The sequence below is a fragment of the Trichechus manatus genome, unplaced genomic scaffold (assembly GCF_000243295.1).
Source record: "Trichechus manatus latirostris isolate Lorelei unplaced genomic scaffold, TriManLat1.0 scaffold00327, whole genome shotgun sequence".
Lineage (NCBI taxonomy): Eukaryota > Metazoa > Chordata > Mammalia > Sirenia > Trichechidae > Trichechus > Trichechus manatus.
The window spans coordinates 853693-875443 of record NW_004444263.1 but is presented as its reverse complement, the minus strand read 5'-3'; the positions used below and the strand labels follow the sequence as shown (position 1 = coordinate 875443).

At 44.7% G+C, this 21751-nt stretch overlaps 1 protein-coding gene across 1 annotated transcript in view; it reads right to left on the bottom strand.

The window, feature by feature from the left end:
* Positions 1-21751, bottom strand: part of LOC101360820 (butyrophilin-like protein 1) — a 43157-nt gene that overhangs the window by 7391 nt on the left and 14015 nt on the right. Inside the window, exons 2-4 of the mRNA XM_023725572.1 lie at positions 7274-7353; positions 3710-4085; positions 97-378 (exon numbers count right to left, since the gene is read on the bottom strand). Of these exons, the coding sequence (XP_023581340.1) occupies positions 97-378; positions 3710-4085; positions 7274-7353 (738 nt within the window). The remainder of the gene's footprint in view (positions 1-96; positions 379-3709; positions 4086-7273; positions 7354-21751) is intronic.

Genomic DNA, 21751 nt, shown 5'->3' with positions numbered 1-21751 from the left:
GACTGCGTCAGGGCCCACCCAGGCCAGCCCAGCCCAGCGCACCCAGGACCCTGTTCCCTTCCCTCCAGCCCTGCTGTGAGCAGGAACACCACTGACCTGGGATGAAAATGGCCTTCGCCTTCTCCTGGCCCAGGATGGGGTTGAGGATGGAGCAGGTCACGTTCCCAGCAGAGCTGTCTCTCACCACCAGCGAGGACTCCACGCGGTACAACCCATCAGAGTCTTGGGCATGAGCCTCAGAGAAAGCCAGGAACTTCTCTCCACTAAGGTCCCTCCACTGAACCTGGGGCTTCGGAAACCACCCGGAGGCCGTACAGGCCACGCGGACCCCATCTTCCTCTGGTCCTTCGATGCGCATTTCAGGGGCAGAGCCCACACCTGTGGGAGAGAAGCTGTGGAGCGCAGGAGGCCGCCTTATCCCAGGTGTAGGCCTGGGATGCTGGCAGCGGGACACATAGGAAGCCATTCGTCTTCCATTCGGGAGGTTCTATGGGATAAGACGCCCCCTAGTGGTGGCGGGGCTGAGGCCCCCACCGCAGGGAACCAAGGATGAATGGAGCATGTGGCTTCTTTAGGAGCTCTGAAGGTGGGGACTGTTCTTTCCAACCACTCAGGTGGAAAGACTGAGACACAGAGAAAAAAGAAGAATTTTCAAACCCCTTTTCTTGAGATGAACCCAGGAAACAAAGGACAAAACTCCAGACCAGGCCAGGAGAAATAAGATGGACTCATTATAAAAACTTTTCAACAGCGTAAGTTAAACTAAGCCACAAGGTTTATTGAAACTAAGTCTTTGTTGGACTTACTCTAGCAAGTAGGAAATATTTGAAATTAAGAGATTTATGGGTTTTGTGTTCTTGTTTTGCATTGATTACCCACGAAGTGTTCTTCATCCAAACTGATCTTATTCTCATCTTCCTGACACCAAGAGAGAGGAAATCTCCCTTGCTCAAGGATAATTGTTTCCCTGAGCTCTAAAACCCAGATGTCACCATCTGTTCTAAAGTCTGGTCCCATCAATTATCACTTTCCTTTCCTCTCCTCTCTTCTCTCCTGTCTCTTCATTCTCTGCTCCCTACTCACTCAGAAACCCACTGCTGTCAAGTCGATTTCAACTCATAGTGACCCTATAGGACAAAGTAGAACTGCCTCATAGGGTTTCCAAGGCTGTAAATCTTTAAAGAAGCAGACTGCCACATCTTTCTCCTCTGGAGCAGCTGGTGGGCTCAAACTGCTGACCTTTTGGTTTGCAGCTGAACGTTTTAACCACTGCCCCACCACGGGTCCCACTCCTCCCTGCATCATCCTTGTTGTTAATCTCTTCCTCTCCACCTACTTCTTTTCTTAAACACATAAACATGTTCAAATTTTTACATTCTCCTTCTCCCCTTCTTAGAAGAGTAAGCATTATAATCCATAAACACCTCACTGTTCTCACCTCTCACCTAGTTCTCAACCCTCAACAGTCTGACTTCTACTATCCCATTGAGTCTGTTTGTGGTGAGTTAACAAAAATCTCCTACTTGGCAGCCCAGAAGTCACCCTGCAGCACTTCTTCCTCAGTCTCCCTTCGGTGTGAGACACTGTTGACTGCATCTTGAAACAGGCTCCATCTTGGCTTGGTCACCCTCCTTTTCTGCTTGGTTTCTCACCTCTCAGATCACTCTGCTGAGCCTCTTTCCTGGACTTTTCTTCCGCACCCCCCTCCACTCCTTACAGGCAGGAGTCATTTCAGGATTTTGTCCTTGAATCTCCACTCTTCTCACGTCACACAGTCTCCCTGGCTTCTTTTTGTTCTGACCGCTTTTCATTAAATCACTTCCAAAATTATACCAATTAAGCATCTCTGTTTCCCAAATTCCCCTTCTTTATAACCGCATCCCAATGGGTTATCTTTACACGGATTCCTCTTATACACCTCAAACACAAAATTGAAGAACAGAATTCATAATTTTGCCCTCTCTGTGGTAAATTGATTACAAGTATAGCCCTGGGTCTTCACTGTCTTTACATCCACCTGCTCTTTGCCACATCACTTTGTAGTGCCCTCCCACTCTTACTCTTGCATAGGTCATGTGACTTTATTCGGCCAGTGAGAAATCAGCAAGTGTGACACAAGCAAAGGTTTGAAAACTGCTTCACCATTGAGCCCTCTACTATTTCCGTGGGAGGGACGTGCTCAGGGTAGCCTGCAGGACGATGAGACTCTAGGAACATTGCCTTGTCACCCCAGCCTTTCAGCTGAAGCTATTGAGATCAGCCAGTTGTCTCCCATTCAAGGTCCACATGGTGACCTCTTTAGCTGACAAAAAATGTATGGATGAGTCCAGTAGAGATTAGCCTAGCCCAGCCTAGATCAGTTGAACTCTATAAATGCTAAAATTAAATAAATGTTTATTGCTTTACACTGCTGAGATTTTGCGACTTATTGTTACGTAGCATTATTATGGTGGTAGGTAATTGATACATAATTATCAATATTCCTACAACTAGACAGCCAAGGCAAAACCCTGGGAATCTCTGCGGTCCCCTCTTCCCCTCCAAACTCTTATATTACCAAACATACTTGCTCAGTTAGGTCTACTTTCCCAATCTCTTTAATATCTGACCCCTACTCTCCCACCTTACTGCCTCTGCCTGAGGTCAGGCAGTCATCCTCTCTACCTCATAACTACACTCTGTGCTTTCAGCCTTTCTCCTTCACATCCGTCCTCCTCACAGCTGCCAGAGTGAGCATTCACAGCATTGGTCTGCTTAATATTTCCTCAGCTCTGCATCCAAACTCCACAACATAACACACAAAGCCTCAAGCCTTCTCTGAGATCATAGAAGACATCTGTCTTCCTCCCCAACCCCTTCTCTCAAATCCCCCCAACCTTTACCACCTGTGCCCCTCAGGTCCCACATACTCCAGTCCCAAGGACTATTTGGCTACTTGCTATTAACCACATCTTGCTCCGTGTGCCCCCTGCCTTTTCAACTTCAGTCACTCAACCTTGAGGGCTCTGTGGAAACTTGCCTGATGAACTGATGTGCCCGCTTAAGTGTCTACTCCCTAGGGCACTTTTCATGATCGCCCCAGGCAGCATTAACCAGTCCCTTCCTTGTGCAACCTATACCAGGAATGTCGCTTTGTCCAGTATGGACGCCTCTTACCATCCTGTCCCTCATTCACTCCCACCAGCCATCCATAAGGCCTCCATGTGTATCCAGAACACACCGGCCACATTCCCATCTTAGGGACTTTGCATTGGCTCTTCTTTTTGTTTGGAATTCTCATCCCCCAGATATTCACTTAGATAAATCCCTACTTTCTTCAAGCATTTACTCAGACAGCACATTCTCAATGAGGCCTAGCCCAGTCCCAGTTCCAGTCCCCATGCCCACATCCTGATCCCCTTTCCCTGTTTTACTTTATCTTTCATTCTCAGAACTTATCACCTTGTAACATCACCTATAACAGATTGTGATTTTTCTATCTCTGCATTTAGAATATGAACTCCACAGGGCAGGGATCTCTGTTTGGTTCACTGATGTATCCTAGGCACCTAGAACATGGTAGGAGCTCTACATTATTTATACTGAATAAATGAATGAACGAGCCTCCTTTTCTGCATCTATAAAATGAGAGGCTGAATTAAATTGTCCCGTAGGTTGCTCCCAACTCCAACACTCCAAGACTCTCAAAAATATAGAACAAGTCACCAACCTGCCACCTTTATCTCCAACGTAGCCCTTTCATAGAAGCGTCCCTTTCCGAACAAGCAGGTGTACTGCCCATTGTCAGAAATCCGGACCTTGTCAATGCGCACAGCAGCCTCCCCCCAGGTGAGGAAGTCCTTCACCAGGGAGGTCCTCCCTGAGTACTCTGGCATCTGCCCCTCCTTCTGCTCCCGCTGGTTCTGATAGATGAACACTGCTTCTGAGAACTTGGAACGGTACCACCGCAGCTCCATGTTCTCTGCACTCATGGCTGGTGACAGGGTGCAGGACAGCATGGTGTCCCTGCCCAGCACTGCCACAATGGGGTCTGTAGGGCCAAATACCAGGAACCTGTCTGTGGACAAAACATGAGAGTAAGAAAGCTGGAGAGACAAAGGCAGAGGGTGAGAGAATACACACTATCGGGTAAAAATTGGAGATGACCCCCAGAACCTGAAGGAATGAGCTGTGAGGACTCTGAATGCAGTGAGATATTCTGACCACAACATCATGGAGTAGAAAAGATGTCAAAGGGCCACCCTCATGTGGCTGGGCACCTGGTCCTAGGCCCTTCTGGGAAACACTCTTTAACTCCTTGGTTCTCAAGCTTGAGTGTGCTTCAGAATCACCCACAGGTTGTAAAACACAGATCTCTGGACCTCATCCCCAAAATTTCTGATTCAATAGGTCTAGGGGAGGTCCAAAATGTGCATTTCTAAGGAGATCCCCCAAGGCGTTGGTGAGTCAATGGTACAAGTCTAGCTTCCCATGTAGACAGAGCAGCTTTTGGGTCATTGTTCATATGGTCACCATGACTCAGGGCCAACTTAAAGCAGCTAATCACCACAACAACAAAGAGTTCCAGGGATGCGGATATGCTGGTTCAGGGACCACATTTTGAGAACCACAGCCCCATCTCAGGACAGGACTGAAAATTGACCAGAAGCTACCAGAAATCTGGATCTGAACTCTATTCGTTCAGCCACCACCAGGAAATTGCCCACTCCCATGCCTACCTTTCATTATTTGTGCCCGTATCTTTCTCTTACACTGAATTATATGTGCACTTAAAACCCAGAGTCAAATGTTATTTCTGTTTAAAACCTGCGCTCACTCCCATGGCTCCCAAGAGCCTCAATCACTGCTTGTTACAGAAGAAGGCACACTCGGCCTGTCACCCTCAGACTTCTGACCTGCATGGGCTACAATTTGGCTCCTCTGCAGGCAAGTCACTCTAGATTCCCAAATACCATCTTCTCTACTGCTCAACACTGGCCTGAGCCACTATTGTCTCCTCCCTGGAGGACAGCAGCAGACTGGTCTCCCCGTCTACCCTCATCCCGCTCCCACTATCTATGTTCTACATGGCAGCCAGAGTGAGCCTTTTATTGTGTGAGCCACAACATGTCAGGGCCCCACTCTGCTCAAAGCCCTGCAATGGCTCCTCAGTTCCCACCAGTGACTCACAGGCCCTATGGGGTTTTCCCCCAGTACCGCTCTGACCTCTACTCCTGCTTCCCTCCCGGTCACTCCCTCTGCTGCAACCAACACTCACCTCTTGTTGTTCTCTGAACCACCAGGCACTCTGCCAGCTGAGCACTGGCTCACACTTCCTGCAAGAACCCTCTATCCCCAGTGATCCTCATGCTCAATCCCCTCCTCTCCCAAGTCTTAGTCCACGTCTCTCTTTCTTGACCACCCTAATGAGCACTGCTGCCTGCCCACGCCACACTTCTTGTCCCCTCCCCCACCACCACCACCAACACTGCTGGTACCTGCTCTATTTCATTGTCCCATAGCACTAATCTCCTCTAACACACTGTAGTTTTTCTTGGTTTATTACTTTTAATATTCACTGCCTCCTGCTAGACTGTAAGCTCTGTGAAGACAGAGAGGCTCCGACTGTTCTGTTCATAGAGCAACACCTAAGCCACAGGAGACCCCCCATGAGCATTGGGGGAATAAAGCGAATTAATGCATGCATGCATGTTTGCTTAGAACGTTAGTAAAGCAGGGAAATGTGGGAAAGTTATTTCCCAGTATCATCTATTTGGCTCTTCTAAACATTGAAGAGGTCGTGGTGGGGCAATTGTCAGAATTTTTTATACTTATTTATGATTTAGGGATTTTTTTTTTTAATTTTTAACTACAATTAGTGAGGGCACCATAATATCCCGGGGTGGGGGGTCTCCACTATCTCCATCTCTCCTGATGGACAGAACCAGCAGCTCACCTATGGTTCCCACACACCACAGGGAGATGCAGACAGAGGGATGTGGAGCACTCACCTGTAGACCCCTTCGTGGGCAGCTGGAGGAACAGCAAGAGGGAAGTGAGACGGCAGAGCAAAGATCTGCTGAAGTCCTCCTCCATTTCTTCAGAGCTGGAGAGAGACAGGCCAGGAGTCAGGGACCCCAGACAGGAGGCAGCCCATCCACAGATCGGCCTCTGAGAGGAGCAGAACACTTCCTACTCGCTCATCGTACTAACTGGATGGTGGGCCCCACCAACACTGATACCAAGAAAAGACTGAGCCAGGCTCCTGCCAGCCATTCTGGGGAGACTCTGTGGTGTCAGACAACTGTTAAGTTGACCTGGGAACAAACCACTCCTTCCCTTCCCACCCCACTAACATGCACACCGCAACACCACTGCTCAGACATCAGGCCTGCCTTCCTCAGCACCTGTGCCCCTCAGGGAGACCTTCCCTCCATCTCCAGGACTCTTACAGCCCCTCCCTCACCCCAGGACAGAGGACCCTGGTGCAGGCCCCACAGACACAGTGGACATGCCAGCTTCTGCTGCTCCTTGTTCTGTCCTCCTTGACTGTGAACAGGGAGTCACCTGAGAAGCATCACAGACAGACGGCATCCTCAGAGAGACAGCAGCTCCCATCACAGACACCCTGCCCTGTTAAGTGTGTTTCTTTGCTTCACCTGCATTTCAACCCCTCCCTATACATCCCTTCTTCCAGTCGGGGCCTAGTCAATTCCCCACTGACACTTAATCCTCGCCCACTCTATATTTGAGGTGAGACTTCTGGCTAACAGCTAAAAGAACCCAGTTGGAGGCTAAGCAGGAGAGAAGAAAAACTGAGCCCTTGTCAAGAAAAGACCCCAAACCACCTGCTGCACGTGAGGAGAGAGGAGGCAGCATATGGTCAGGAAAGCACAGACTCAAATGCTAGGCTCTCCTCTGGGATCAGTCACTCACTGTGTGACCACCTTAGGCAGTTACTGGACCTTATCTGTCTTGGTTGCCTCATCTGCAAAATGAGGATATTAACAATAACTCCCTTGATACTCTTAGGGGTTGTAATGAGGATTACATGAATTTATATTTGTTAAAGTTACTACAGGTGATGAGAACAGGGCCTGGTCCTAGTAAGTGCTACGGAAACATCTTTAAAATAAATGAATAAAGGTGCAAGCCTCACTGGGGTCGTCCTCAGTCTTCTTAGAGCAGACTGTGCTCCAGTCCCAAACACACACACATTCTCAGCCCCCTCCTCACAGCCGACTGCTCCCTGGCTCCTCCCCGTGGCCCACAGGTGTCTACACAGCCAACTCACCTGCTTCTCCTGGTTCCAGCTTTGAAAGTCTGTGACCTCCTGGAGCATCTCTAAACTCAGCAGCTCCAGGAGGTTCAGGGCTGCAGGGACCCTGGCAGACCCCAAATCTGCCCTCAGAGTTTGTACCTGCAGTTAGCTGCTCTGGGAGCCCCAGTCCTTGCTTCTGGGTCAGACACTGTGGGACCAGGGTCCCCCATCTCTGAGAGCCAGGTGGTTCCCAGTAGCACCAAGGAAGTAGGATCGGCCTCTGTTAAAGAGATATCTGCCGAGACCCCGGCTTTCGGCCCCAACAGAGCGCTTCCAGCGAGAATAATCACCCTGTTCCCACTGGCCCTTCCACCATCTGAAAGTGAATGCTTGCAGAAAGTAGCCCAGCAGACTCTGCCCTGCCCTCTGGACAGCGCTCTCTGTTATCAAGGAGAAAGCAGCATTATCACAGCAATAAAACAGCAAAAGGGACCACACAGAGGCACAGACTCAGAAACCATTTGTTCAACCCCTCCTATCTGCCAGCTTGCTTCTGGCTTCAGGAAGTACGGACTGTATGTGGGCACAGCCATGACTAACACCCAGTTCTGTGCATAGGTCAGGAGTCCCTGGGTAGCAAAAACGGTTAAGTGTTCCACTATTAACAGAAAGGTTGGCTGTTCAAACCCACCCAGAGCCACTTGGGAAATCAGGCTTCTGCATCTCTTCCAAAATGTCACAGCCTTGAAAATACTATGGAGAGCAGTTCTACTCTGCACCACAAGGGGTTGCCATGAGTCACAAACAAGTTGACGACTGGGGGTTTTTTGGTTTATGCACAGGTCTGTGTCTACAGTCTGCTAACGCCAAGTGTTTCTGAGCCAATTGAGAAATGGAGCCACGCCCAAGCCCTTCAACAGCATCTAGTGTGATTGGTTTTCTTTGTCTTCACCCACAGGTGACCTGGGACCACCCCACAATCTGGCAACCAAGGAGTTAACACTGTGCCCATCAACAGCTTCCAGGACCTGCTCCAGGACTGTGGCCCTGCCTTTCTGAAAAGACAGCAAACTACTGATAGTTAATACTTAACATATTATTACCATATATTTTATATATTAACAGATGATATATATATTGCAGTATAATATTTTTATATCACCAATCATCTTAGGTACAGCCATTCAGTCCTCATTATCAGCCTCATTTTACAGATGAGAAAACCAAATTTCTTAGCGTTTTACAAGCACACATCCAGCAAAATCTCTATCGGCCTATGCTGCCTTTCGGGTTGTTCAAAATGACCCATTACATTTGTCTTCATTGGAGCAAGCATGGAGATAGATGCTTGATTTCTGCTCAGAAGTCAGCCTGGTGATATCACAACTGTGGGCAAGGTGAGAACTTCTGGATATACCTGAACAGATCCCCAAAGGGTCCATTTCTGCCAGTACCCACTTACGTGCGGGAAAAGCTGTTAAACCCATTTTAAACCAAAAGTAACTAATAAGACAAGTAAAAATATTATCCTCCAAATCCACATGCAATTAGAGTTGAAACACCCACCGACCCCCACCCATTTTGCCACCCCAATCCCTGCGATAAAGACCTAACAGACACTAACTAGAAAAATTTTATGAAAATACAGAGGTCAGAAAACAAAATCGTGTTGAATATCTAAGTGCCAGGAGCTGGCCTATGCAAATAAATTTTATTTCATTTCATTCTCTCAGCTGCCACTTCAGGGAGGTAGCCTTGCCCCTATGAGGGAAAGGGGTTTTCAAATCCGTCGCAATCCACTCAAAACTTCTGCAAAATTGTATAAATTTCACTGTAAATTCAACAATTTGTCAAAGGTATATTGACCATTTACGAGTTAGGCACTCTGAGGCAAATAGTTGAAGTGACACATGAGCCCTGTCATCTAGGAGCATTTAATCCAGGAACTTTCTAGAGGATGAGAGGTTAGAAGGAAGAGGAGACTGCCCTCCCTACACCACTCCCAGGCACAAGCCCAGCCCAGCTTCCAGCTCCAGACAAGCCAGCACAAAACAGGAGCTCCAGGGAACCATGGACTCTGGAATGCCCCACATGTGACCAGAAAGCTTATCTCACACTGAATCCTGGCCCACTGAGCTCCAACACTGGGAGGGGAAGCACAGAGCATAGGTTAGATTCTCTTGAAGAGCACTGGGGGGCTGGCAGGAAGGACCTCGAAAAGCACCCTTCAGTGCCCTGATGAACACAACCTCATCAGAGTCGTGTTCCCAGCTTCTGTGACAATAACCACTGTTCACGAAGACACAAATCGTGTGTCTTGCTGAACATACAAATTATCTGAATGCTAATAGGGTTAATGTTTTACTTTCCTTTGTAACAGACATGAAATACCTCTTATCTTTTAGTTGTTTCAAGTGCTTTCAAAATAGTTTCAGACAAATACCTGGACCAGAAAACAATGGTTAATGTAAAATGTATTGTGGGTTTACATGTGAAAGTTGATGGAAAAGATTCAATGCCTTTTCTCCAAGGTCCAGCCTGGTAAAAACTTATATGAGTTAGTTTATCTTGACACTCTTAAGATGCAGAGTTCACTGGGTTATCTTCCAGTATAGCAGAAATTTCTGCTCATTTTCTGGGAGAAAAAAATGAAAAGAAAATACAACCTTACACATAATTTAATGGGGTTTGTTTTAATTTAATTTTTTCTTTCTGCCCTTTCAGCCATTATAACCCCAGCTGGAGGGCTTAACTCTGACCTGGCAGCTGCTAAGAGACTCCCTGCTGGCATAGCAGGGCCCTCACTTTCCTCTGCACCATCCCACCTGCCCCTCTGAAGAGGACAGTAGCTCCCACTTGAGGCTGTGACTTCCTTAACTGAAATATCCATCCAAGAGTGGCTCAGGGACCTCCTTATGCCCCTCACTCCCTGGTGTCAGGATCGGCCCCCGCCCCACCCAGAGGTCTGTGGCAGAGCCCTCCTGGCCCATGATACTTGCCCCACCACCCTCTGAATGGGCACCAATCCTGCATCCAAAGTCTGAGATTACAGGAGAGATGAGGAGGTGTTGTTCACACCCAGTCCCAGAGACATATGGAGGTAAAAGTGTGAGGCAGGAGGGAAAATGACCTTTCATATAGAAACTCTAATTAAACTTGATTAGACTAATAAGCAACAAAAATAATGAAAAATGAAAGAAAGAGGATGGAGAGGGAAAGATAGTGTAAGAAAGAAAAGGTAAAGGAGGGAGAACAGAAGAAAAAAATGAAAGATGTGTCCTCCTGGCATTGAACTGTGCCATATCTGGGGCTGAGAGGTCAGAATGGACCACGTGTATGGTCAGGGCATCCTGAACACTCTCTCCAGTCACAGATACATCAAGTACGTGAGTTCCAGAGAGCAAGCTGGCCTGGGTACTGCCGATTATGAGTGATCCAGTCAGTGACCTGAGAAGAACTTACTGACCCTCCCAATCTAATGTAGGACAGGCCCAGCCATGGTCAAGGGTGGAACAGGCAAGGGCTGGTGGGAGGGATTTGAGGACCAAGTTATGGGGAAAGGTTGAGGACATCACCTTTTAGCCCTCTGTCCCTGAGAGAATCAGGCCTGGCCCACTGGAGACAGAAGAGTTCCTGTCCAACACTCAGAGGCAGTTCTAACAGACCCCAGGGCACCAGGCACCATTTTCCTCTCCTTTCACTTGAGCTCTGAGGCCAGGGTGTCTGCTCTCTAATGACCATTGCCAAATACTCAGGCCCGCTATTCACCATGTGCCATTTTACTCTGAAAATTGCATACTTATTTCAATTAAGGCTTATAATCTTGGGAAGCAGTTCTTACTTTCTTCATTTTACTGCTGAGAAGATAGAAGCTCAACTATATGAGGAACCCTGCACAGGGTCACACAGCCACGCGACCGAGCCCTAACAGGAGCCAGGCCCTCCCCACAGTTCAGCCAAGCTTCAAACCAGCTCACGGATGCTCCAGGGAGCCATGGGGGTGATGAGGAGTGCAGAAATCATTCACTTTTTTATTTATATAAGATTTAATCTTATCTCTTTTAATTCATTTTTATGTTCATTTTTATAACCTGTATAATGTTAGTACATATTTGGAAGCTGCAGGATCACAATGTATTACAGAAAGCAGCGCATGATCAAAAGACTTTGAAGACCTTGCTCCATACCTCTGCTCCAGAAATCCTCCCTAAAGCAGCAGCTCTCAGGGAGGGAAGCTGGCCAGAGTTAACCTGAGGGCAATAGAAAGACAGCCCCACAGGCTCACAAGGCTTTCCTCAGCCTCTGCTGACAGAAAACACTGAAGAAGGAGGGGTATGGACAATACAGAAAACTAATCAAGGAATGTGAAATGGAGTGAAGGAGACGGGATGCAAAACATCACATGCTAAACAATTCCAAATATATGACATTAAAGACTAGGCAAAACGAATCTGCAAGCTCCCTGTGGGACTTCTTTCTAGGATGCTGCTCCTCTCAGTCAATCATCAACTGCTGAGAGTGGTTCCCCTGAGACCCGTTGTCATGGACTCAATTCCAACACATGGTGACTCCATGTGTTACAGAGGAGAACTGAGTTCCATAGGATTTTCTTGTTTGTAATCTTTACAAAAATAGATGGCCAAGCCTTTCTTCCACGGCCCAACAGAGTGGGTTCCTACCACCAAACATTACCTCAAGGCGGAGTCAGCGAGCCTATCACAGACTGAACTCAGATCCAGACCTGAATCCGAGGCAGCCAGAATTCAGGAGCCCAGGACTCCCAGGCCCACTGGCCTTCAGTTCCGACCCCAGGCTGCTTCTTGCTCCCTTGATCCTCTCTGCACCCCTTCTCTCCTCACAATATCCCCCTCACTGGCCTTCTCTTCTCCTCTCTGCATTGCCCTTCACTCCTCTCTATCTCCTCACTTTCCACCACTTCACACTCCTTCCTTTTGCCCTCCCCTCCCATTAGTCCCCCATTCACCCCCTTCCTCTCACCTTGCTACGTTTTGAAGGTAAGAAGAAAAGTAAGAGCAATTATACCTGTGAAATATAAGTGTTTATCACCGTTTTACAGATGAAAAAACTGAGATTTAGAGAGTCCAAAACAGTTGCCAAGCTGACATGGCTGGTAAGCAGACAATGCAGCATGCAAATCATACAGGCTCAACTTTAAAGCCCATGCTCTTTCCAGGACTGGAATGTTGTTTAAACTGAAATTCAAGCACACAGTTACAGGCAAAAAAGGCACATCTTCCCCAGGAACCAAGTTTAATCTACACATTATTGTTTTTGTAGTTTTTCATAAGGAAGGAATGATAAGTTGAGCAATTCAATCGTAAATACTTTTTTAAATTGTTTTACATTTAAAAGATATTTTATGAGAAAATAAATACTTCCCATGGATTCTCTATATGAAATTTCAAAGAAAATTCAAGCTTGGGCAACATACATTAGGCACAGATTGCCTGCCATACCCTTGGTTTTCAGTGTTTGATGGATGAATGAATAACTCCATGTGGAGGGAAAAAGGGGCAAATTAGGAGGCAAGTGCAATTGTCAGAAGAAAAGATGAGGCCTCAGCTAAGGCATTGACCAGAGGACTGGAGGAATCACCGTGGAAGGACGAAGGAGGAACAATTACTCCTCAACTCCCAGGGTCCCAACACAGGGGCCTTCAATTTGCTCCAGGAGTACTGGGTCCCACTTCTACCCACACAGCCATGGGCCGCCCTTTCTTCCTCGTTTTCTAATAACAACATCTCTACTATCTTTTACTCCCATTTGGCTCCGACTTGTTTCTCAGCTGAGGAAAATTTGTGGAGGAGGTGTGTGATACTTGGAAGGGAGAATTGACAGAATTGTGTGCACTTAGTGGGGGTGATGACTGAGAAGAAGGATTGGGGGTATCTGGTGAGAATATTAATCAAGACAAAATTCAGAGGGAAAATCATTTCTGCAAATCAGACAGACGGTAAAGTGTTATCTTCTGAACAAGTCTGGTTTCAATTTCTTGTGCTATGAAGAAGTGATTTTAAATTTTAAAATATAATTTGAAAAGTGTTTACCAATTAAGTGGCTTAATGTAGCCTCCCCTCTTACTAAAAAATAAAACTAATGTCTTGGGGTATATGTAGTTCTGTGGCTCAAGAAAGGGTTGAGCAGGAAACGTGGACTCGGTAGTTGACAGCAAATAGGTCAGAGCTAACTTCTAGATCTCATGTGGGTGTGTTCTCCCAGAAAAAATATATCTAAAGACAGATCAGTCCTTATAGGACTGAATTCTAGAAGACAGCAGCATTTTAAAAGCTACAGTAAGGAGCTATGGAAAGCCAAAGGAAAGGTTAAGACAAACAAGTGGGAAGGTTCAGCACTGCAGAAACCAAAAAGGAAGAAAGTGACAGAAACCAAACTCGTATTTGGTTTTTTTGTTTATATATATCTTTATTTAAAAGAAAAAAAAAAACTTCTCATGGAGTCAACTCTGACTCATGGCGATCCCATGTGTTTCAGAGTAGAACTGTGCTCCATGTTGTGTTCAGTGGCTGATCTTTCAGAGCTAGATCTCCCGGCCTTTCTTCTGAGGCACCTCTAGGTGTATTCAAACCACCAACATTTCGCTTAGCAGCCTAGCCTTTAACCCACAGACTCCTGTATGTATTTATACACTAGTTTATGCTAAAGAAGGATTTAGAACAGCTCATTAAAATGCTTTCAAAGCAACACGTAAAATTGAAATGAGTAAATGTAGTCATGGAAAATGGAAAACAAGAATGGAAATGCAAGATAAAGTCGGAGAAAATTTTATATCTAAAATATGCACTTATTAGATATGGGCTATAAATTTCACCAGGCATTCTAACAGCCAACACAAGTAGGAGAAAGTCACCAGTGATATTCATTCAACAAATAATTATTAAGGTGCCACGACAAACTAGGCACAGTAACCCCAGGTTTGGGAGACACAATGCCCCCCATGGGACTTACATTCTGGAGGAGGCACAGATATCAGTAATTGAGTAATCAGGACTAACTATAAACTGAGATAACTGATCCAAAGTTAGGAAGAGGATTCTCTGGGAACAAATAATGAAAAATTCCGTTTAGAACGGAAAGAGAGTCTGAGCCTAAACTGAAACAGTAGAAATTAACCAGATAAAGAATTCAGGGACAAGGGTAAGATTGAAAAAAAAAAAAAAAAAAAGAAGAACAGAAGAAAGGAAGAATAAAATCTCTTTCTCCATAGCAATGCCAGTAGAGGGAAGCCACATCGTACTCAGGGTTAGGTTTTTGGACAAATATTGTGTATGGTCAAAATAACCCTGGAAAATTCTTTACATCTTTCATCATATAGAACACTATGGTTAAGTGTGGACAACCCTGTGTGTAAGGTAAACTTATGAATGTATAAAGTGTACACTAATACACATAATCCTATAAACAGCACTGTGATAAACCCAAAATGTATCCTTGAATGCGAAAATCACCCTCAGTGCTCAAACAGGATCAAGTGACGAGAAACCCTGGGGAACAGAGGCCTCGCGAGGAAACAAGAGATTGGCGTCTCTGCTTTCACACTCAAGCCAAGTATGATGTGCCCAGAGTCAGGTGGAATACTCCTTTCCATTAAAATTACTGTGCTGTTATGCATTCTTTTATTTGGTTTCGTTTTGGTTTTGCAGAAAATTGTATGCTCTCATATCCTTATGAAACCGCTCCATTGCTTCCTAGTACTGAAGCTAAAGTGACTCCTCCCAGATGGAATCTCAGAAAGAGGACACTCCAGTTAACAGAGCAGCAAGACTCAGTAAAATTCCTACAGTAAGTCCAATCCCGTCATTTTTTTTGACATTTCTTATTGTGGGCCAGGCAAAATGCCAAGCCCGGGTTTATAAGACCAATCTCCAGAGGAAATAAAGGAAGTGACCAGGACTCTACTTTCTGAAGACATAAGTTTATAGAGGAATATAAAGAACATGAGGGCCGTGTGCCCTTCATTCATTCATAGTGCTCCTCTCCAAGGAGCTTTTTTAAAGTATTAAGTGGCAGTGTTCCAGTATTTCCCAACATGTCAGATTTGCTTCTCTGGTAGTACATGAGATGAGGATTTTAGGTGGAATCTGGATGATCATCTTGATCACAACAGGATTATTACAGTACTTTGCAACTTTGATCAATCTAACTTTCAAGATAAACGGATTGCACCTAGGTAAGTAATAAGTAGGGGCCCTGGCTGCGTAGTGGTTAAGAGCTTAGCTGCTGACCAAAAGGTTGGCAGTTCAAATTCACCAGCAACTCCTTGGAAACCCCATGGGGCAGTTCAACTCTGTCCTATAGGGTCTCTTTGAGTCGGAACCAACTCGACGGTACTGAACAAAAACAACAAGTAATAAACATTATTTCTGACAAAGCTCTACCAGTGATGACTTTTATCACTTTTTCTGGAATACATAGACAGTCTCTCCAACTGTCAAAAAAGATCGCTCCTACTTTTTGTAGATAAAATCATATTATCTGCAGGCCTTCTGTTTATCTCTAGGAGACAGGAAATGGGCAGACAACTAATCCAAAAGTGATGTAAAAAAAAAAAAGTACAAGCTAAATGGGGGGTGAGGGAAAATGGCTGACAACATATTAACACACAGAGTACTTAAAACATACATAGAACCCATTAGTATTGTCAAAAAAGAAAATATGAGTAATGTTATCATTGGAAGCTTTATTTGGTTTATAGATTCATGGATGGACAACACCTTTCTTTTAATTGGGAAAAGTGCTCCTGTTGCAAAGGCAGGTTAGGGATTTATATTGGTAACAGAAATTAGGGGGGGAAAAAAAACAAAGCTTTTTTTCCATTTGCTTTAAAGTTGCAGTTGGTCATTAATATTATTATATTGTTAAGTCATATAAAAGGCAAGTCATAAATAAAAAAAGAAAGAAAATGCAGGGTATACAAAAATAATTATAATTTAAGCTCATCAAACAAAACAGAATAGCAACAAAAACGTTTGCATATATTAAGAAGGCCAAAAGAGAGAAAAATTTTTACGTGTGAGGCCACTAGTGTAAACTTATCCAAGCTCAAGTTTCCATCAAATTTTAAAAAGGTAAAAAAAAAAAAATTAACAGTATACTTCCTATGACCTTATTGTTGGGGTGAATTGTTTACTACACTTGTAGTGCCTCAAGGACTAAGGTGTGCCTGACCAAAACCATGGTGTTTTCAATCACCTTATAAGCATATGAAAGCTGGAGAATGAATAAGGAAGACCAAAGAAGAATTGATGTCTATGAATTATGATGTTGAGAATACGCAATACACCAAGGACTGCTAGAAGAATGAACAAATCTGTCTTGGAAGAAGTACAGCCAGAATGCTCATTAGAAGTAAGCATGGCAAACCTTTGTCTCACGTATTTTGGACATATTATCAGCAGGCACCATTCCCTGGAGAAGGACATCATGCTTGGTAAAGTAGAGGGTCAGGGAAAAAGAGGAAGAACTCGACAAGATAGACTGACATAGTGGTTGCAACAATGGACTCAAGCAAAACAATGTTATGAGGGTGGCGCAGGGTGGGGCAGTATTTCGTTCTGTTGTGCACAGGGTTGCTGTGAGTCAAAAGGTGTCCTTCTTTCTGTAACTTATCACAAAGCCAGAGTTGGTATCTATGACTTCTTTCTTCTACTTCCTAGTCCATGTTTTCCCCACTCTTAGCCAGAACCACAGCTGGTCAGAGTTCTTTACTCGGTGGAAGGACCACACTTTCATTCGGGAAGGGTCTCAGTACTCAATAGTCCTGCCCCTTTTTGCTTGATGTGGTTTTCCAATTCCCTCTAGCATTGGACTTGGAAGTACAAAGAGAAATACACTGATAACTGAAACAATACCCATGTCAAGGCTTTCTGCAATCACCCTGCTCCTGAAAACTCTCTTGCTCATTCACATCTTCATTCTGGTAGAAGTTCTTTTCTTTATACCTAATGTTGACACAAAAGAGGAACCCAGACTGTTCTCCCGAATTTCTTGAATTAATTCAACACAGTTTTTCATAGGTAACAGAAGTTTACTCAGATTTGCAAAAAGTAGTGCTTCAGCCATTCCAGAATACGAAGTATATAAAGTGAAATATTAGACTTCTCTCATCTTAAAAGTTCACCAGCCACCCACTTTGATGGACATTTTTGAATGGCTAACTTCTCTGGTCAGATAGTCCACCCTCCAAAAAGATAGTTAAGAACCCACCATCAACCGCTGGGCCTCTCAGCACAAAATCAAGTTGGATTAAGTAAACTCCACTTCATTCTGCAGAATGATTCAGCCTCTCCTGCATCATATCCAAATAGTACAAAATAGTCACAAAGTATTTTTCATTACCAATAGCAAAACAATCTCCCATAGTAAACTTCTGCCTACCCCCAAACAACTCAAATGAAATTCAACTTTTTTCTTCTTGTTGCAGGAGTACAAACCATGAAATGGCAATTCTCACAGCAACACACTCTACAGGAGTCTGCAGCCAGAGCAAGAAGACAGGACTCTGGGGGCCACCCGGTACTCACTGCAGAGATTTCACTTCAGGGTATCTGCCGCGTTAGGAAGAGCCATAGTGAAGGAATAGGGACAGTGACAGGGCCCTAGGGAGGCACAGCCTCATGGTCATTGGGCAGTAATGGAGATTCAGCCCCTGGGGGAGCACAGTCACCACCAGAGCCTGACGTCAATCCCTCCCCCAGTGGGGTTACAGACTCTTCCCAAGAATTGTTAAGGGGCACAGAGAGCACCTTGGGCCCATCCACCGTGGAGCAGATGCTCAGGGACGCATCTCCTGACTCAAGCATGAAGTATGAAGAGTCCCAGTAAAGGAAACTGAAGAGAAGGAGAAAATGTGGGACCTATCAGTCATGTTATAGAAGGAAATATCCCCAAAATCACAGTCCAAGAAAACTCCCACCAAGTGGGGAAACCATGTGAGAGATAACAAAGGCAGAGCGGTAGTACGTGCATAAAATTCATCTAACCACCATTTCAAAATCCAGAACCCATTTTCTGGGGACTCTGTGATGTTGTTTGTCCTATTCATATCTTTCCTACAGACCCCCAAAGACCATATCCCTCTCTCTTCATTCCTGACCTCCACCTCCCAGTAACATCACCCTGACTCAATGCCTTCATGACCCAACACACTGCAGGTTTCATTGTTCCAGAATGCACAGCTGTCCTTAAAGGTCAGATTCATCTTTTCCTGAGAGATGGCCATGAGGCATCAAAGAAATTTTGTCCACTTGGGAGGCAATAAATAGACTTCTAGGAAGGTGGAGGGAAAAGTTCAAAGAAGGAAACACATACATACAGTGAGAATGTCAAACACTAGTAATTTCTCTCCCCAGCGTATGTGAGTTGGAGCAAAAATTCGTATAGATTTTGAAGAACCAGATACATTGGATCTAGTCATCTCTTCTCCCAAGGAGAGCCCAAAGAGATTACAAGCTTCCAGGAGTAAACCAGCTGTGGTTGGCAGAATAAGACAAAAGAAAAACCAAACCCACTGTCATTAAGTCGCTTGCAACTCATAGCGACCCTATAGGACAGAGTAGAACTGCCCCCACAGGGTTTCCAAGGCTGTAATCTTTATGGAAGCAGACTGCCACATCTTTCTCCCTCAGTGCAGCTAGTGGATTCAAACCACCGACCTTTCAGTTAGCAGCCAAGCGCTAAACCAGTTCGCCACCAGGGCTCGTAGACAGAATCATGACCCCCAAAGATGTCCATGTTCATATCCCCAGAACCTATGAATATGTTACATTACTTGGCAAAAGTGACTTTGCAGATGTGATTAAGACTAAGGATTATGAGGTAGGGAGATTATCCTGAATTACATGGGTGGGCCGATCTAATAACCTGCATCCTTAGAAGCAGAGAGTGTTGGCTTAATTTGGTCAGAAAAAGAGAAATGATCATGAAAGCAGGATAAGAGATGTCATGTTGTTAGCTTTGAAAATGGAGGAGGAACACAGGCCAAAGAACACAGGTGGCCTCTAGAAACTACAAAATGCCATGAACCTTCAGAAAGGAATCCAGCCCTCCAGGCACCTGGATTTGGCCCACGGAGACCCACATCAGACTTCTGACCTACAGAGTTCTAACATAATAAAATCATGTTGATTTTAGGCACTAAGTTTGTGGTAATCTGTTAAGCAGCAAATAGAAAACTAATATACCCCCATCCAACTTGCAAGAAGGCACTAGTAGGGTAAGGTATCTGGAAAGAGCATGAGGTTCTGCATTACCTGCACATGGAAAGCCACGGACTCAGAAAATCTCACTCGCTGTGTGATAAAGTGGAGGGACAGAGAGGTGTCCAGAAAGCCAGTAAACCAGTGAAGGACTGGGTCAGGAGGAGGAAGCCTTATGGTATATTATTCTTTCAAATTGAGAAGAGTGATTGGGACCATGGACTCCACTCGGGGAAGGGAGATTAACAAACAATACCCCCAAAAGAAAGATAATACCTGCACCTCCTCACCAACACAAGGGTCTTAAGGATCAGATCAGACCAGCCTCCTCAGTGTGAAGACCTAAAATAATGAAGAAGAGAGCACAGGGACTTATTTTGCCCAGTTCTCTAAGGCCCCATAATCTCCTCCAACCTCTTATTTCTCCTTGGAAAAAAAAAGGCAGATCGTTGAGTAAAGCAAAGCCTATATACATCTCAAGACTCTGAGATGTCTTCAGTAGGAGAGCATTTTCCCCCAACAGGGTGAGGATTTAGGCACAGAAGAGTAGATTTATAGAAATTAGTAAACTATAATTTTCTTCCATAAGTGAGGCATAAAACTGTGAATACTTACACATATTCATTCAGAGAAATTGGCATTTGGTTGATTGGTTTGATAGAAACAAGATTACATAAAATGGTTGGGCTGACCCACATGATCCCTTTGAGAAAAGTGAGCTCTTGTTTTACTTGTTTCTCACAAAGACATTAGTTTATATCCAACTCTAATTTTCTATTACATAAATTCTGGAGAAAACCAAGGAGGAAACAGAAGAAGAGGAGGAGAAGGAAGAGAAAGAGGAGAAGATGCAACTAGAAGTTAATTTTAAGACCCAACATTGTGTTAAATACTGTGCATTGTATATTAACACAGTATTCACTTGATTTTCACAGCAAATCTTTAAGTTACAAATTATCATCTCAGTTTTGTAAGTAAGATGTTGTTGTTGATATTAGATGTAATTGAGTGGATTCCAACTCATAGTGACCCTACAGAACGAAATACTGCCTGGTCCTGTGCCATACACACAATCCTTGCTATCTTGGAGCCCATTATTGTTGCCACTGTGTCAACCATCTGGTTAAGGGTCTTCCTCTTTTTCTCTGAGCCTCTACTTTACAAGCCTGATGTCCTTCTCCAGAGACTAGTCCCTTTTGATAACATGTCCAAAGTATGTGAGACAAAGTCTCACCATCCTCACTTCTAAGGAGCATCCTGGCTGTACTTCTTCCAAGACAGATTTGTTTGTTCTTCTGGCAGTCCATGGTTGTCTTAGGCTAGGGTTCTCTAGAGAAGAAAAACCAGTGAAGCACATATTATATATTGTGGAGAGAGAGAGAGAGAGAAATTTTTCTCCAGGAAATGGCTCATGCAGATGTAGACTCTGGAAAGTCTCAAGTATGCGGGTTGGGTGAAAGACTGGAGGCTTCTCTTGAGCTTCAGGGACTGATGAACATAAATTTGGCAGGTCAGACAGCAGGATGCTAGCTCACAAGCTTCAGAGGCTGAGGAATCCAAGATCAGCAAATAACTGCAGGCTGCTGGCTCACAGTAAACAGAGTTCCATGAAACCCAAGATCGGCAGGCAGTACAGCAGGCTGCTGGCCCAAATTCTAAGAACTGAAGGTCAGATGATGACGAGCTAGATGCAGGTTACAGAGTGAGCAGAAGCCAGCGAGCTTTGCCAGAATGTCCATATATGTTGGATGCAGGACACACACCCCTAGAAAACCCCCTTACAACTGATTGACTGATCACATCAGATCACACCATGGAGATAATTGCCTTATATCACAAAATGGAGTATAACTAAATCATTACATAACTGCCAAATTACAGCTCAAGAAAAACCAAAAGTCACTTGCAGTCGAGAAAAAATAAGACTAAACTCTGATTACTCAGCAGAAACTTTGCAGGCAAGAAGGCAATGGATGACATATCTAAAACCTTGAAAGGAAAAAGTTGCCAACCAAGAATAAAATACTCTGCAAAACTGTCTCTCAAATACAATGGCGAAATTAGGACATTTCCAGAAAAACAGAAATTAAGGAAATTTGCAAAAGGAACAAATTTACAAGAAATATTAAAGGGAATCTTTCGGTTAGAGAACCAACAACATCAGACAACAACTGGAGTCTAGGACACAGGATAGCATCAGCCAGATACCAACCTAGGCAAAGAACTCTCAATAATAAAACAAAGCTAAAAGACTTAAAACAAGGAAAAAGAAATG